Below are 16656 nucleotides of genomic sequence, written 5' to 3' on the forward strand. Positions count from 1 at the left end.
ATGCTATTTTATTGTTGCAACATTCAGCTTTGAAAGGATATATAGCGAGTTTTAAAGAAGCATTCATTTTATTTTTATTTTTATTAAATGATTATCAGGTCATGAAAGAAATCACATAATTTAATTTGATTGCTTTTGTTCTTTTGGTATAAGTTAAGAGTTCAAATACTCTCTCTGTCTCAAATTACGTTTGTCGTATTCTATTTCAAAATCTTTCAAATTATTTAAATCATGTGAAAGTAGAATTATTTTAGAATACAAAATATAGTTTCATTAATTACATTAAATATATCGAATTTAAAACTGATAAAAACTTAGTTATTCTGGCATGCCCCTTACATATTAGAATTCTTAATTTGAATTAATAACTTTGGTGTATATTAAATAAACTTATTAGATGAATCAAGTAATATTAAACCCACAATAACCGGCATTATATGCGGCATCGTGAACTGCACCCCAGCCGCATTTTACCATACCAACATTCCATTTCACACGTTCCAAAATATAACCTTTAAAAAAGTGCTCTATATAATCAAATAAAAATACTAAGTGGAGATTAATAGTAGTAAAATGCTTTTTTCATCTCAATTTTCCTTTTTAAAATGTCTCTAAAATAAAAATATTGTTGTTGCTATTTTATTTTTTCAATTAATTCTAGTACGAGTTGACATAATCAGATTTTGTATGTAAAAAGAATTGTGTTTTTTTTTGTTTGTCAAAATTAAGCTGTTATTTTTGTAATCTTGGAATTATATATTGCCTCCGTTCATAAGAGGTCTTAATATTGGACAACACAATTTAATAAATATGATAAAATAAAAGAGAAAAAAATTTATTGAAATAATATTAATAGAAATTGTGGCTCATCTCATTAGAAGAATAAATTTCTAGAAATTAATTTCGATGGATAGAGAAAAAATAAAAGATAAGCTTCCTATTTTTCATGACTGTGATATAATACTCTCGTCCGTCTCATTAGTATTGAATCATATTTATTTTTGGGTCGTCTTATTAGAACTGAATCATTTTTTATTCAGACAAAAAATAACTCATTACTTCTCTTATTTTATTTTCTCTTCTTTTTTATTCTTATATTTCTCATACTTTATCCTTACCCTATTTAACTTATTTAATATTTTTCCTTAATATCCATATTCAAAAGGAATACTCCAACACTAATGTTAACTCTTTGTCACATAATAAGACACACTACTATAAACCTAATATACGTGTATCACACATGTGACTTTAGATAGCATATCTAACGAGAAATAGACAATAGCCAACTTTAAAAAAATCACATAGTAATCTATATTTTTATAGCATCACTTTTTATTCTTTTGTGAGCTCTTAAAATATCATCAATTTTTAATAAGTAAAACAATGCTCACTTGAATACTCACACCAGACATTTGTTGAAATAAGTTGAGCTGCAAGAATAAACTTATGTTGCATAATTAAAAAATTTATAAATCAAGTAAAATACGCCATATAAGACATTTTTTATACCACTACTATAAATTAGAGATTTTAATGGAAGAAAGTGAATTATCCAAAACAAATAAAATGAGGTATATAAAGAAGGCAAGAGCAGTCGATCTGAGTTCTGAAACTCCAAAAAAGTAAATAAAACAGAAAACCTGTGTCGCTATCTATAATCTATACATACAGCATTTATATGTATCGGTGGTGGTTGGAGGTGCTAAACCTCTAGCTTCACAAATTCATCCAATTCAACACCAAAGGACGAAATGCCGATGCCTCGCTACGAAATTCGGAATGAGTACACTTTGGCCGATCCGGAGCTCTATCGAGCTGCCGATAAGGATGATCCGGAGGCCTTGCTTGAAGGCGTCGCCATGGCCGGCTTGGTCGGACTTCTTCGCCAGCTCGGCGACCTAGCTGAGTGAGCTTCTAATTTCGCCCCTTTTTTGTGGATGATTGTGTTTCGAATTTTGTTTATTTCAGTTGGAATTTGCCGAATTGCGGATTTGCTTCTGATATTGATCGGTCGGAGATTTCAGTTTTTGACTTGCTAAGATTGATTATTATTCTTCTTTTTTTTCCCTTGCGAATTTTGTTGTTCTGGACGAAATGCAGGTATCAATTTATAGGAGGAAGATAATTTTTGTGTGTTATGTTATGTGCTGACATCTCTCTCTGTGAATTAACAGTTTTAATTTCTAATAGATTTTTGAAATGGTGGTGTTTATATCATATGCGAAGTTAGAGGTTGTGTGAAGTTTGTTTTGATGGTCTTAGCTTTGCTGCTACCTTAGTCTTTTTTGTATGTGGAATTCGGCATTTTGGTTTGAATCTGGGAAACTAGTGTGTAATGAGGCAATTTTTATCAATGTTTCTTCACGTTTTTCTTTTACTTCTTGAAAATATGTTTCTGCATTTATCAAGTTCAAATCTTGGTTCCCAGTGGTCTATTATGTATATTCAAAACCAGCTTAGTTTCCTAATTGGATTTATTGAAGAATCTGGTTGGTAAATTGAGTGAGTGTGATTTTTAAGTGTGCAAGTATCCGAATTTATGAGTACGGTTAGGAACTGAACCTATGTTCAATTCGACTATTCACAACTTCTGTGGGATTAGGCTGTTGAAATGGAGTACAATTTATGCAATGAATTTTTATTTTTTGCAACCTTATTCAACCTTTTGTAGCCACATGTGAAGCTGCAACTACAATGCTGAAGATATTGAAAAAGGAATTTTCTTTTTATTCAGTTTTCCTGTTGCAAGATTGTACTAGGCTACCACATTTATGGTAGCTTTTGTGAAATTTCATATCATAGGTAATCTACTAATCTTATATAGATCAGTAAGCTTATTGGTAGTTCAAATTGTACTATTGATGCAATTTCTTAAAGTTCCATGGCAGTTGGTAGCCCACTCAGGGTGCAAAGTATCAGAGTACACTTCTTTAATTTTGAGGAAATAAACATGTTCCTGTTTATGTGGTAATTTTAATTACTTAAAAAGTATGAAGGGCTTATTTCTTGTGATTGCTGAAGGTTTGCTGCTGAGATATTTCATAATCTACATGGGGATGTGATGGCAACTGCTTCAAGGGGACACGCGCTAGCATTTCGAGTTCAACAGCTCGAGACAGAGATTCCTGCTATTGAGAGAGCATTTCTCTCCCAGACAGATCATTCCTCCTTCTTTTACCATCCTGGTAAGATCACGCTGTTCTTTCCATAAAATCCTACATCAACCACTCTATTGTTTCATTGAAGCAATATTTTTACATGGGATCTGTGGCTAAAGATGTTTATTGCATCTTTATCACCCAATAGAACGCCATTTTCTGAATAATTCAGTTTTGTGGTACAAAAAGCTGTATAGTTGAAGGGTTTATCTGTTAAAAGAATCTGCTCTCTCACTTTATGCTGCATCATATGTCAAATATACCTCAAACTGCTTCTTGGATGTAACAGTAACGTGGTAATGTTGTAGGTGTTGATTGGCACCATAATCTACAACTCGACAATAATCTAGTTACACGAGGAGATATGCCTCGATTTATAATGGACTCCTACGAAGAATGCAGAGAGCCTCCTCGCCTTTTCCTTTTAGACAAGTATAACCTTCTGTTCATTTTTAAAAATGACTGAGTTGTATTATAAAAAATGATATCTCAATTAACACATTTAAATTTAGGTTTGACATTGCGGGTGCTGGAGCATGTCTCAAACGTTATACCGATCCTTCGTTTTTCAAAGTTGAAACCTCTGAAATTACTGGTGCTGATATTCAAAGGGAAAAGAAGATCCGCAAAGCAAAGGTAATTTGTTGACTAATAATCAAATTCTTAGCAGATAAACTAGAAGGGAACTGCTTTTGCTGCCATTTTTTTTTTCAATTCATGCAGTCAGAGTTACTGGTTTTTGTTGAACAGAAGAAAGGACCACGCTGGAGGAACAGAGAAACCCATGAAGTTGTACCAACATCACATGCCAAGTGAGACTTTGTTACCCTTTTTCTACTTTGTGCTCTTCCTAGTTGATTGTGAAGAATGGGATTTTCTAATTTGCAATTGCATCATATGTAGACTCCATCAGCTTTTCCTGGAGGAGCGTGTTGAAAATGGCATTAGCACCGCTTCTCACTGTGCAAAATTAAAGAGGAGACTGAATGGATTTCCATTTAATTCAAAAGTTGGGAAGAGCTACATGGAGAAAATACTAAATTCTCCATCTCCAGAACATAAAATGCTTCATGACATGACTGTGGACTCACCACAGCTGAAGTTGGCTACAGATGACCATAGGGATTCTGCTTCTCAAACATTTGAAGTCATGAGTCCCTACCGAGTGAGAGGAGGGAGAAAAAGAAGTACTCCTTCATCTCCAGATAGAGAGGGTGCTGTTCAGAATCATCCCACACATGAGTCAGATGAATTTCCGGTATATGATGAAATCTGTGAACTACCAAGTTCGCGTCCTAGTATTGCAACAAATGGCCTCTCATCTGCTCTGAATATGGTGACTGGTGAAAAGGTTGTAACTGTTGATGCAGAAAGCAATGGAGGACGCTTAATTGGTTACGAATCTGAGGATATGGCCAGTGAGATAGATAATTTTGTGGATGCACCTTTAACCATGGAGTCAGAAATGGATAGGGATTCCGATTTGAGAATGAAGAGCGATGACACCTCACCTATACAAATGGAATCACTCATTATGGATACATATGAAGAACATCTTCATTCAAGGTCCTCTGATTCTCAATCTATTGGAGGCTCAACGATGTCTGATGCGGGAAACAATTCATCCACAAAAGAAATATCTAGTTTCTCTTCAGATTCTCCAAGCGTTTCAGCTGAAACACCACAACCAGATAGCTCTGCCACTAAAGGATCTCTGTGCACTGATATCTGTGTAAATGAGATTGCTGGTGCATCCTCTTACCAGGAAACTGCTGATGAAGTATTTCCTGTGGATGGCCACTCAAAACCTGAGGTTTCTGATGATACACACACCAATAGCAGGTCTGGGTCCAAGCATGTCTCTTCTAGCAGTGATGAATTTGTGAGAAAATATATGTTAAGTCCACCTGAGCCAGAAAAGGTCTCTACTATGGATGACGAAGAAGAGAAGACAGACCCAAGCATAGGTCCATCATGTGTGGTTTCTGATGGTAGACACACCGAGACCGATACGATCACCAGCCAAAGGTCTGAGTTTAAGCAGGTGACTTCTACTTTGAACGGACCAATGTCTACTTTGGAGCTTTCTGATCCAGAAGTTGTGGGCAATCATAACTTAGAGCCAGATGAGATGGTCTTTGTGACAAATGAAGAAGAAAGGATGATAAATCATGATTGCAGTCAGAAGATGATTTATCAAGATCAACCATTTTCCCGTGCCTGCATATCTAGATTGCCATCAGAAGATGATTTATCAAGATCCTCTGGCGGAGAGGAAATGGTGGATGAACTGAATGGTGAGGATGATATTTATCGTCACACTGATAGTTTAGTTCAAACATCCAACAATTTCCTGCATGAGGATGAATGCAATGGGGAGGATAGGGAGTTGGCAAATGATGCATCTTCGACAATAAACACACCTCATATTGTGGATGAAATTCAAGATAATTTCGAAGATGAGTTTCCAGAGATGCCCAACTCTTCTGATGCAGTACATAATGGAGACAGTAATGAACATAAAGAAGATAATATTATTGCTGTTTGGGGTGATGAGGATTCAAATGCTTCTACTGACTCTCTAAAGCATTTCCCATGTATCGTGGATGCACCTCTAGAGAAGGGACTCGTAGAAACATCATTGGCCGGTGCTGGCACTCTAAAGCTTGAAAACAATCACTCGGATAGCTCCACTAACAATGAGATTAGCTTGAAAAATCCGAAATCTTCACACCTAGCAAGCTCTCCTGATAGTCTGATGGAAGTTCTTGATGCTCATAATGAAGGCATTATTGCTGAGGAAGATACAATCATAAATGGAACTCTTCCGACTGGAACTCCTGAACCTTTTGAAATTGTGGGTTTGCAAGGCACAGAAATATTTTGTCATGTTTCTCCCAATGATTCAGAAGCCCTAGAAGTATCACATTGCTCATCACACGATCTTGAAGAGCCTGCAGGAACGTCAGATACCAAAGAAATGGATGGAATCTCACTGTTATCAGGTTCCAATACTCAAGAAATTACTGAAGTTACAAACTCTACTGATATTAATCCAGTGAATGGGATTCACGTGTCATTGAGTAAGTCTGGTTCGGATGCTTGTACATCCCACACAACACTTATCACTTCCCCCATTCCTGCGGTTTCTGACGATGCAAGTCTCAGTAAGTTAGTGGAAGAGCATAATGGTCACTTTGGGTATTCTGGCATACATGAACTTGTGAATGAAAAGGATTCTCCCTCTGAATGGGAATTAGATCATGTGGAGAAATTGGGACCAGCAGAGGCTTCTGTTTTAGGTTCTGAAGCTATCGCCTGCTACTCTGTCGATAATTGTCATCCCGGAACAGAGCTTTCAGGTTTTGTTCATAATTCACATCTTGATGTAGAATGTGATGAACAGTGTGGTCTAGATAGAGAACAAGAACTAATCTGCGAAAATGGTCTTCAAAACCATGTTCTTGATGCTCCATTACTGCCTGTAGATAATGACAGTGAAGAATTAGTTCAAGATAAAGTTGGGCTTCCGCCCTCTCACATTGATCTTGATCAACATCTACTGCGTCCGGGAGAAATAAGTCCGGAGTTGTCTCCTTCGTTGCCTATGAATTACCTGCAAAATCTTGATAATGATGAAGCCAGAGGAGAGAGCAATTCCGTCTCTGCATTTTCCCTTGCAAATGGTTCAGCTCCACCTTCTATATCGGAGCTCTCAAGATTAAGTAACAACGACATAAATGTCCATGGATATCCATTAGATTCCGTTTCTTCTCCAAGTAATCCTTTTCTGGAAGCTAATCAGATAAATCTTTCTGACCTACCTCCACTGCCACCTCTCCCGCCAGTTCAGTGGATGATGGGAAAGCTTCAGCATGGTTTTCCTTCTGCAGAGGGAGAGATGATAAGAGATAAAGAATCATTCCCTCAATTGCTCTCCCCGATAGCTGCCGCTGATGATCTTGGTTCACCCCTATCAACAGAACCCACTCATAATGGTTCTTGCCCACCCACTGCAACCACCGATGATATTAGGTCCGTGTGTGAAGAGATGAAAGACTCGCTGCCGGTGCTTGCTGCCAATACCATAATAAAAGATGAGAGTTGTGACAATAGTTGTTCTAGCTCGGAATCCAAAACTTTGCATGAGACAACCAACCATCCCGAAAAAATAGAAACCAAGCCACAGCTGTTAGCTACACCAGTTTCAGAGAATGTATCTGCATCAGAAGCTGAAGAAGATGGTGAAAACGGGACCCAAAAGGTGAAATTTCCTCGGCCTCGCAATCCTCTTGTGGATGATGTTTCTTTCCTTGATAAGAGTAAAGTAAGTATAATCTGTTTCCTTCCTTGTACACAATGCAAATTACTATCTCTCAGTGCCAAATTCAATAACCGTTTCCATCCTCCAGCTACGAAAAGTCTCAGAACGAGTCAGGCCCGAGATACAGAAGGTAGAAGAAAAAAATTCTCTCTTGGAGCAAATAAGGAGCAAGGTAAGAAACACCATATATACATAAATAGCATTGTGCACGTACATTACTTTCCTGTGGAAGATAACTCCATATAAACATCATGCAGTCCTTCAACCTGAAACCTGCAATGGCATCAAGACCCAGTATCCGGACTCGGGCTCCTGACACCAATCTCAAAGTCGTCGCGATATTGGAAAAAGCGAATGCAATTCGCCAGGTCTCTCTTTCTTTCTCCCTGCAAAGTCTCAGTGCCTGTTTTCGCCTCAGTCTTCTTTACAATGAAAATGGCTACCTTTTGCAGGCCTTTGCCGGTAGTGATGAGGACGACGATGATAGCTGGAGTGAATGATGCAAAAGAAATTATCCAGGAGGGAATATTTCTCAAAAATGATTAGTGCTTTAAAGAAACCGAGATCCGAGATCCGAGATTCTTGTCTTCTGTCTTCTGATCCAGTTTCAAGGTGACCAAATTTATTGAGTTTTTCCATTCCAGAAGTGATGTTTAAGGTTATGTGTGTGTTCATGAGTGGAGCGAAGGTGTAAGGTTGTATACTAGTTTACACTTTACTTTTATTGTAAATGTTTGAGGGTATATATTAGCAGATATAGAATAGAAAATTATTAGTGTAAAAGCAAGACCAGTGTTCAGTTTTGTTCTTGTTGTAAACAGACATTTTAATACTTCTCCTTAGAAGATTTATTCTTGAACAATAGTTTTATATGTATAGGAGGTTTGTTTTTGGCTTTTTTCAGAGAGTTTTCATTGCTAATGTCATGTTATTTGTAAGAGTGTAATATTGGACTTGATTGTAACGTGAAGCTAAGAGAAATCATTTTCGAACACGTGCATTTCTTTGAATGTGTTGAGAATTAGTTAAACATAAAATATTTATAGCATTTCTTTGAATGTGTTGGGAATTAATTAAACAAGTGTAGTAGTCTTTTGCTGTATTTCACCGTGCTCGGGTAAAAAAGTAGATTACCATCACTTGGATTGTAATAGTAGTCGTATTTATTAGAGTTAAATTCAAAAATAGTTCCTGAACTAAGGATTTATTTTATTAGTGGTCCTCTTGAATATTAATATTATCCCTAATAGTCTCTGAATTAGGGATTTATTTTACGGGCGGTCCTTCTGCACTTTTTATAGACAATTCGCCAAAAATGCCTCAAAAAGTGAAATTTAGACATCTTTGTCATCCACAATTTCTCCTTTTCTGGCTTGTTATTTCAAAACTATTTGCAGTACTGAATCATATTTTTGTCTATCAATTGTGGAGTATAAATTATTTATGTATTTTTGTGTTTTTATGATGTGTTTGGATTAGTATATGTGTTTTTTTTATGATATACTAGCACGAGTCATATTATAATGCTTATAGCATCCTAATCCAAAATCAAGACCAAATTTCCACCCTTAGCTTTTAAAATGAGTGGATGAGATTAAATCTTACGAATCTCAATAAATAGTAGACAAAATATCAACAAAAGGATAATATCATCATTATATTATCCTATGATAATTTTTGTGAATATTTTTTTATATCAACATAGTGTATTACAAATATCAACAATATGATATAAGAATATCAACACTAGTACAAGAAAATATCAACACATATTTATGGAGATTTTTACATGGTTTTATTGAGATTTTTTTGATGTATTTATTGATAAAATCAACATTTACAAAAACTAAAATAAAAAATATCAAATTTCATCATCCGAACGTCGTCGGAACATATGCAATTGAGATCTCATTGGAATCCTTATAAAATTATCTTTAATTTGATATATTTTTTGCGAAAAAATAATTTAAATCGAGAGAGTTGTGTAAATTTAAAGTTTTAAGATGATTTTAATGAGCGGGAATTGACATTAATATCCTCTAATTTTATTTATTAATTTTCTTAATTAAAAATATAATCCATGTGGCATTATTTCAACCATTAGATCTTCTAATTTAATGGCTAAGATTTAGTCTTAGTTTGGGATTGCTAATTAGTTATCAATTGATCACTCACCATACTAGCACTACTTTATATATATATATATATATATATATATATATATATATATATATATGTATATATACATACAATATAGGGTCATATTCTAATGCTTATACCACCCTAATCCAAAATTAAGACCAAATCTCCACCCTTAGATTTTAAAATGAGTGGATGAGATTAAATCTTACGAATCTCAATAAAGAGTAGACAAAATATCAACAAAAGGGTAATATCGTCATTATGTTATCATATGATAATTTTTGTGAATGTTTTTTTATATCAACACAGTGTATTACAAATATCAACAATATGACATAAGAAGATCAACACTAGTACAAGAATCAACACATATTTATTGAGATTTTTACATGGTTTTATTGAGATTTTTACAAGGTTTTATTGAGATTTTTTGATGTATTTGTTGAATCTGGTTATCAACATTTACGAAAACTAAAATAAAAAATATCAAATTTCATCATCCGAACGTCGTCGGAACATATGCAATTGAAATCTCGTTGGAATCCTTATAAAATTATCTTTAATTTGATATATTTTTTGCGAAAAAATAATTTAAATCGAGAGAGTTACGTAAATTTAAAATTTTAAGATGATTTTAATGAGAGAGAATTGACATTAATACTCTCTAATTTTATTTATTAATTTTCTTAATTAAAAATATAATCCATGTGGCATTATTTCAACCACTAGATCATCTAATCTAATGGCTAAGATTTAGTCTTTATTTGGGATTGCTAATTAGTTAGCAATTGATCACTCCCAACACAATATAATAGTACTCCCTTCGTCCCAAGGTATTAGACCAACTTTCCTTTTTGGGATGTCCCAACATATTAGACTCATTTCCTTTTTTAGCAAAAAGCATCTATCTTATTTTATTCTCTACCTACTTTTTTCTCTCTTCTCTCCCCTACTTTTTCCCCCTCTCATACTTTACTCTCTCCAATTTAACTATTTAAATATCAATTCCTTAAATCATGTGCCCAAAAGAAGTGAGTCTAATACTTCGCGACGGAGGGAGTAAAATTTACTCCTATAATATAATATAATATAAATATAATAAAAGTATCATTAAATGAGTTAGTTGGAAGTTGGAAGTTGAAAGTTACTCCCTCCGTCCACAAACAATAGATCTATTGTTGTTCGGTACGGGTTTTAATGTAGAATTGAGAAAGTAAGAGAGATGGGGAGAAAAAGTAGGTAAAGTAAGAGATATAGGGAGAAAAAGTGAGTAAAGTATGAGAGAGGGAAGAAAAAGTGGAAAAAGTATGAGAGATAAACTTTCCATTTTTAGAAAGTGATCTATTTTCTGTGGACGTCCCAAAATGGCAAAAGTGATCTATTTTTGTGGACGGAGAAAGTATATTTGAAGCTAATTTAATGCATATTACAACTTTGGGTCAACATAATATCAGATTCAGCACTACAAAATAATATCACACGCAGTAGGTTAAAGCTAATAAGTCTTAAAAGGTGAAATTGTGGAGGGATAAAAATGGCCATCTCACTTTTAGGGGCATTTTCGGGTGAAATTGTCTATGAAAAGTGCAAAATGACCACTAATGAAATAAACACTTAGTTTAGAGAATATGGGAGATTTTTTCAAAATTCAGTAACCCTTAATTTATGGACTGTTTTTGTGTTCACTCTATTTATTAAATTGAGTAAACTACAAAAATAGTCTCTGGACTATGCGTTTATCTCGCCAATGAACCCTGGACTTTAAAAATATCTCCAGACAACCCTGGACTAAGCGTTTATCTCGAAAATGGTCTCTTTTCACTGTTTCGTGACGAAAATACCCTTTTGGAGGGTTTTGGGAGGGTTTGGGCAATTTGGTCTTTTTACATTTTAAATCTGATATTATTTCAGTGATGTACTAAATTTGATATAATTTCAAAATTATCATTATTCTTCCATTTTGTCATCCTTCACTTTGTTTCTTTATTTCAATATTAGATTTAATTTTATAAAATAATATTTTAAATTTCAATTTTTAAATATGAATAATTTTTTTAATTATTTGATGTAGAAGAATTTTTGTTGAAATTTTTCTAGTTAATTTTGATTTTTTTCAAATTAATAAACGAAAATTATATTAGTCTTACATTAGATACATATTTATTTCGGAATAAATCGTTTTATATGATCTATTTATGATTAAAAAACTAAGGTGTCGTGTACCTTATTGATTAAATATTAGACACTATCAAATATTGATTAAAACTATTAATTTGTTACTTAATAGTAATTTTAATAATTAAAAAATTTATTGATATTTAAAAATTGAAATATAAAATTTAAATTTATAAGATCTACTAATATTGAAATAAAGAAGGGAAGAATAATGATAATTTTGAAATAATATCAAATTTAGTACATCACTGAAATAATATCAGATTTAAAATGTAAAAAGACCAAATTGCCCAAACCCTCCAAAATCCTCCAAAAGGGTATTTTCATCACGAAACAGTGAAAAAGGACCATTTTCGAGATAAACGCTTAGTCCAGGGTTTTCTGGGGATATTTTTAAAGTCCAGGGTTCATTAGCAAGATAAACGCATAGTCCAAGGACTATTTTTGTAGTTCACTCTATTAAATTAAGACATGAAAGAACACAAGTCAAGAACATGATGCGAGAAATAAAATAAAAATTTGCTACACCAAGTGACAGTTGGTGCAGTTTCAGTAAGATATATTTGTAAAATGGCTGCAGTTTCAGTAAGATATTACCCAAATATAATAATAAAAGGATATAAAAATAAAAGATACTACTACTACATCTACATGTTTAAATTAAAGAATGGAGAGTAGAAAGAAAGAAGAGGGATGGATGAAGCATTGATTGAGCAACAAGAACACTCTTCTTCACTGCTCCTAAAGCTGTATCTTGGCCACTTTTTAGCCAGATGGGGTGCCAGGTTTATTGTTTCTTCATTATTTTTCATTTTTTTCAAAAAAAATTATAGTTTTGGTTGTTTTGTCAATGTTGTCAAATATCTTAGGATCCTACTCTGTATTGTTTGTTGATTTCAGATTTAGTGTGTATGAAGTCTGCAATTTCATGATATACTCTGTGATCTTATAACTTTAAGATCATTTAAATTTAATATAGTTTAATAAAACTATATAATGATACGATCACTATTTCACTAGCTCTCGATATGTTTCACTATCGTATAACTTATCCACAAAATTGTTAAGATCAAATACTTTGCAATTGTAGATATGAAAAATACTCATAATTTTAAAAAAAAAAATTATTTATTAATATATTATAAGAATTAAATCAACTAAAAACATTTTCAAACATAAACTAAGACCAATTTCAAATCTTCTTATATATATCATCAAGTTATAATATAAACTTATCACTTTGTTCAATGAATTAATTGGATTTGAATTTCATGGAAAATGAAAATTTTGTTTGATCTGAATTCACTCGTTTTCACAATAAATTCATCATAAATGCAATATAGAATTATAATTTTACAATAATCAAAATTGGAGGTATCACCAAAAATTCGAAAACAAGAAGAATAAATGGAAATAACGAAGGGTGAGCAATTGGCAGTCCAAACACATTCATTCCCATCTTCTTCAGTCCTAAATTTATATGTTGGCCATTTTTTAGCCAGATGGGGCTCCAGGTTTGTCCAATTTTCTTCATTTTTTGCTCTATCAAAAGTCAAAACCCTTTTTTTTCATCTTTTGTTTGTTGCTTGGCCTGGGATTTTATTTTTATTTTTTTAAAATTGACAAAATTTGCTCAGGATTTGTGATTTATTAATCCATGCAAAAAGTTAAGTTTATCATAAGTTTTGTTTTCCTTATCTATATGTAGATTTATTTTATTCAAGTTTAAGTGGGATTGTGCTGCTATTTTCCAGCGTATGTAGTGAAATTGTGGGATTCTATTAGCTTTAAAAATTATTTCTCAGGATTTGTGATTCATAGTGATCATAAGCTGCATTATTGATGTGAACTCAAAGAAATTTCAAGATGAATCTATGTTAGTAGTTAAGATTAGGTAGCAATTTAGAGAAAAATCCATAATGAATCTGCAGAATGTTAAGAATCATTGTCTAACTTATTAGTACTATATTTTTATCAAAAAAACTCTAAGTTCTGCTGATAGTGATGAACTAAGTCGTGTGAAATTTGTTTTCGTGTTGTCGATTGCAGGATGTGGGAGTTCTCGGTTGGTTTATACATGATCAATGTGTGGCCAGACTCTTTACTTGTCGCTGCAGCTTATGGCGTGGTGGAATGTGCTTCGACTGCAATATTTGGTCCTTTAATTGGACAGTTGGTGGATAAGCTCTCCTACACTCGGGTTTGCCTCATCTCTCGTTTCTTGAAGCGCTCTTTTTAGCTTCCTGGACACATTAACATGATATTGTAGCATAGTTGCCTTAACTTCACTGGACATGACCTTTTTTTGACGAATGGCTTGTGTTGCTTGGATAATCTTGAAAGCTCAACACATTTGATATTCTAGTTGATCTTTGTAGTTGAATTGATATGAATAAACTCCACCTTCCCGGCCTCTAGAGGCTTTGTATGGTGTGCATTGTGTTGCGAGGATAATCTTGGAAGCTCGACAAGTATGATTATTTGAGTTAATCTTTGAATTTCAATTGATTTCTGTACGGAACAGGTTCTCCAACTCTGGCTCTTGAGTCAAAATCTGTCATTTGCTGTTGCTGGAGTTGCAGTCGTTGCTATACTGATGTATACAGACTTGATGACTGCCAATTACGCGGTGTTCATCTCTCTTCTCGTACTTATTAACATCTCGGGAGCTGTGGCCGTGCTTTCCACTCTAGCTGGAACCATCTTGGTTGAAAGAGAATGGTAGTAGTATTTAAATTTAGTGGAGCAGTAGAGAAATTGATATCTCTAAATTTTTGTAACGAAAAACTGATGGTTTTGTCGAACCTACAGGGTGGTTGTGATATCAGAAGGTCAGTCTCCTGGAGTTTTGACAAAGATGAACTCTGTGATACGAAGGATCGATCTAATCTGCAAGCTGTTTGCTCCTGTGCTCACCGGCTTTGTCATCAGTTTTGTGTCGCTAACTGCATCTGCTTTGGCATTAGCGATCTGGAACATAATATCTGTGTTCTTGATATATATCCTTCTGATGTCCGTGTACAAAGGGATTCCAAGATTAAGAGACGTCAGCGAAAGAAGGGTGTCGGTAGCATCAAGATCTTTGGTCGGGGAAGTAGATGAGAGTGTGTCTACTTACCACGAACGAGAAAGCTTGATTACTCCAGATGCAAATTATTCCGAGAGTAGCCCAAAAGGGACCATGATCGAGAAATTTCTGAGCCTTCCTTATGTTCGTGCTTGGAGAGTTTACATTAACCAAGATGTCGTCCTTCCTGGTCTAGCTCTAGCCTTGCTGTATTTCACCGTGCTCGGGTAAAAACAAGTGTGATGCTTGTCTTGTCTTGTCTCGTACGATATCATGTTGTGTTATGTGATGTTTCAGATTTGGAACGTTGATGACAGCTACTCTAGAATGGCAAGGGATACCTGCATATGTGATCGGGATTGCACGTGGAATAAGCGCCATGGTTGGGATAGGGGCAACATTTGGGTACCCCGTGTTGGAGTCTCGAATCTCAACCCTACGAACAGGTGTTTGGTCGATATGGTCTCAGGTACGAACGGAACTCTAACTTCGTCGGAGAGTGTTTTTTGTGATTTAACAAAAACCTGTTATTGGTGCAGTGGGGTTGTCTCTTGTTATGTGTTGCTTCTGTATTGATGAGGAGTAAAATCTCTTCAGCGTACGTGCTGATGGCAGGAGTAGCATCGTCTCGTTTAGGGCTATGGATGTTCGATTTGTCTGTCATTCAGCAAATGCAGGCAAGGAAAACACGCCACTGTGGTGCAGTCTTTAAATTTAAGGAGTTTATGACTTGGGATTTTGGTGTTGCTCGAACAGGATGGCGTAGCTGAATCCGATCGGTGTGTCGTTGGTGGCGTACAGAACTCGATTCAGTCCATGATGGACTTAATGACTTACATCATGGCCATACTCATCTCCAATCCGAAGGTGATGGTCGTCTTTTCTTCTTCATCTCGTGCTTCATTTATACGATGGAGCTCAGTGTTGTTCGTGTTGTAGGATTTCTGGAAATTGATAGTGTTGTCGTTCGTGGTGGCGACTCTAGCGGCCATCTTGTACACCGTGCATATTTATCGAGTTCGGAAGCACCTAATTCACTGGGACAAGCTTCTCCGGCTCATTAAGTGGTGATCATGCCGTTTCAACTTCAGAAACGCTTTAATTTCTACATCTATAGTGTTTCTCCAGCTGATTCCAACTTCAGTTCGGGTCATTCAGAATTTAATTGTAATTATAATTTATGGAATTGAATTTGAATGACTCCTTTGTTCGTTAAAATGATGTAATTGATATAAATTGAATTTGAAGAAATTATAATTTAGGTGTGTGTAGTGAGGGCAAAAATAACACAAGGGCCTGAAGCGTTGGAGGCGACGAACTTGCGGCTTGGACCGCGCCCAGGGTCCGGCTCGGCGTTGGAGGTGCCCGGGCCGTGTCCCAATTTCTGATTTTGTGCAGTTTGGAAGAGGGGCGATGGAAGAAGAGGGAGGAAGACGATGGAGCTCTCAATTTTTGCATTTGGAAGAGGAAGAAGTGGGAGAGGGAGAGGGGCGACGGAGCTCCCCAATTTGATTTTCTAGTTTTTTTTTTATTTATTTATTTGCTTTTTTTTTTAGTTTATAATTTATTAATTTTGAATTAAAAATGAATTTTTTTAATTGTGTAACATATTCTATTTTCTGATTTTGTAAATCGTTAATAGTTCAATTTAATAGTTGTGGTTTGGGATGGGGCATGCAGGGTTAGAGGAGTTATGGTCTGAGACTCAAATTTAGGGAAATGATGACGTGGGGGGAACTTGGGGCTTGAATCCTAGCCAGGGTTGTGGATGGTTTGACGGAGCCAAA

The 16656-nt window shown here is 34.9% G+C and overlaps 2 protein-coding genes across 4 annotated transcripts; both read left to right on the plus strand.

The window, feature by feature from the left end:
• The first annotated feature begins 1605 nt into the window (after positions 1-1605).
• Positions 1606-8383, plus strand: LOC125221901 (protein SCAR2-like). Its single transcript, XM_048124226.2, has 9 exons — positions 1606-1909; positions 3025-3188; positions 3470-3593; positions 3674-3797; positions 3912-3973; positions 4065-7488; positions 7574-7657; positions 7743-7853; positions 7938-8383. Exons 1-9 carry the CDS (start codon positions 1755-1757, stop codon positions 7983-7985), a joined length of 4296 nt encoding a protein of 1431 aa, XP_047980183.1. The 5' UTR covers positions 1606-1754; the 3' UTR covers positions 7986-8383.
• Positions 8384-12511: 4128 nt separating this feature from the next.
• LOC125219842 (solute carrier family 40 member 2) lies at positions 12512-16492 on the plus strand. Of its 3 annotated transcripts, none has more exons than XM_048121920.2 (9): positions 12512-12587; positions 13852-14002; positions 14327-14523; positions 14614-15096; positions 15167-15338; positions 15409-15546; positions 15626-15736; positions 15809-15936; positions 16132-16492. In XM_048121920.2, the coding sequence occupies exons 2-9, from the start codon at positions 13853-13855 to the stop codon at positions 16139-16141; spliced, it is 1389 nt and encodes a 462-aa protein (XP_047977877.2). In that variant the 5' UTR covers positions 12512-12587; position 13852; the 3' UTR covers positions 16142-16492. The 3 variants fall into 3 exon arrangements, with proteins under 3 accessions (XP_047977877.2, XP_088925365.1, XP_088925368.1); XM_089069239.1 differs by lacking the exon at positions 12512-12587 and adding an exon at positions 13170-13316; XM_089069242.1 differs by lacking the exon at positions 12512-12587 and adding an exon at positions 13170-13316 and having other exon boundaries at positions 15809-16492.
• Positions 16493-16656: the final 164 nt, after the last annotated feature.

This window comes from Salvia hispanica, chromosome 1 (assembly GCF_029641045.1).
Source record: "Salvia hispanica isolate PSC_SH4W2 chromosome 1, Shi_PSC_v1, whole genome shotgun sequence".
Taxonomy (NCBI): domain Eukaryota; kingdom Viridiplantae; phylum Streptophyta; class Magnoliopsida; order Lamiales; family Lamiaceae; genus Salvia; species Salvia hispanica.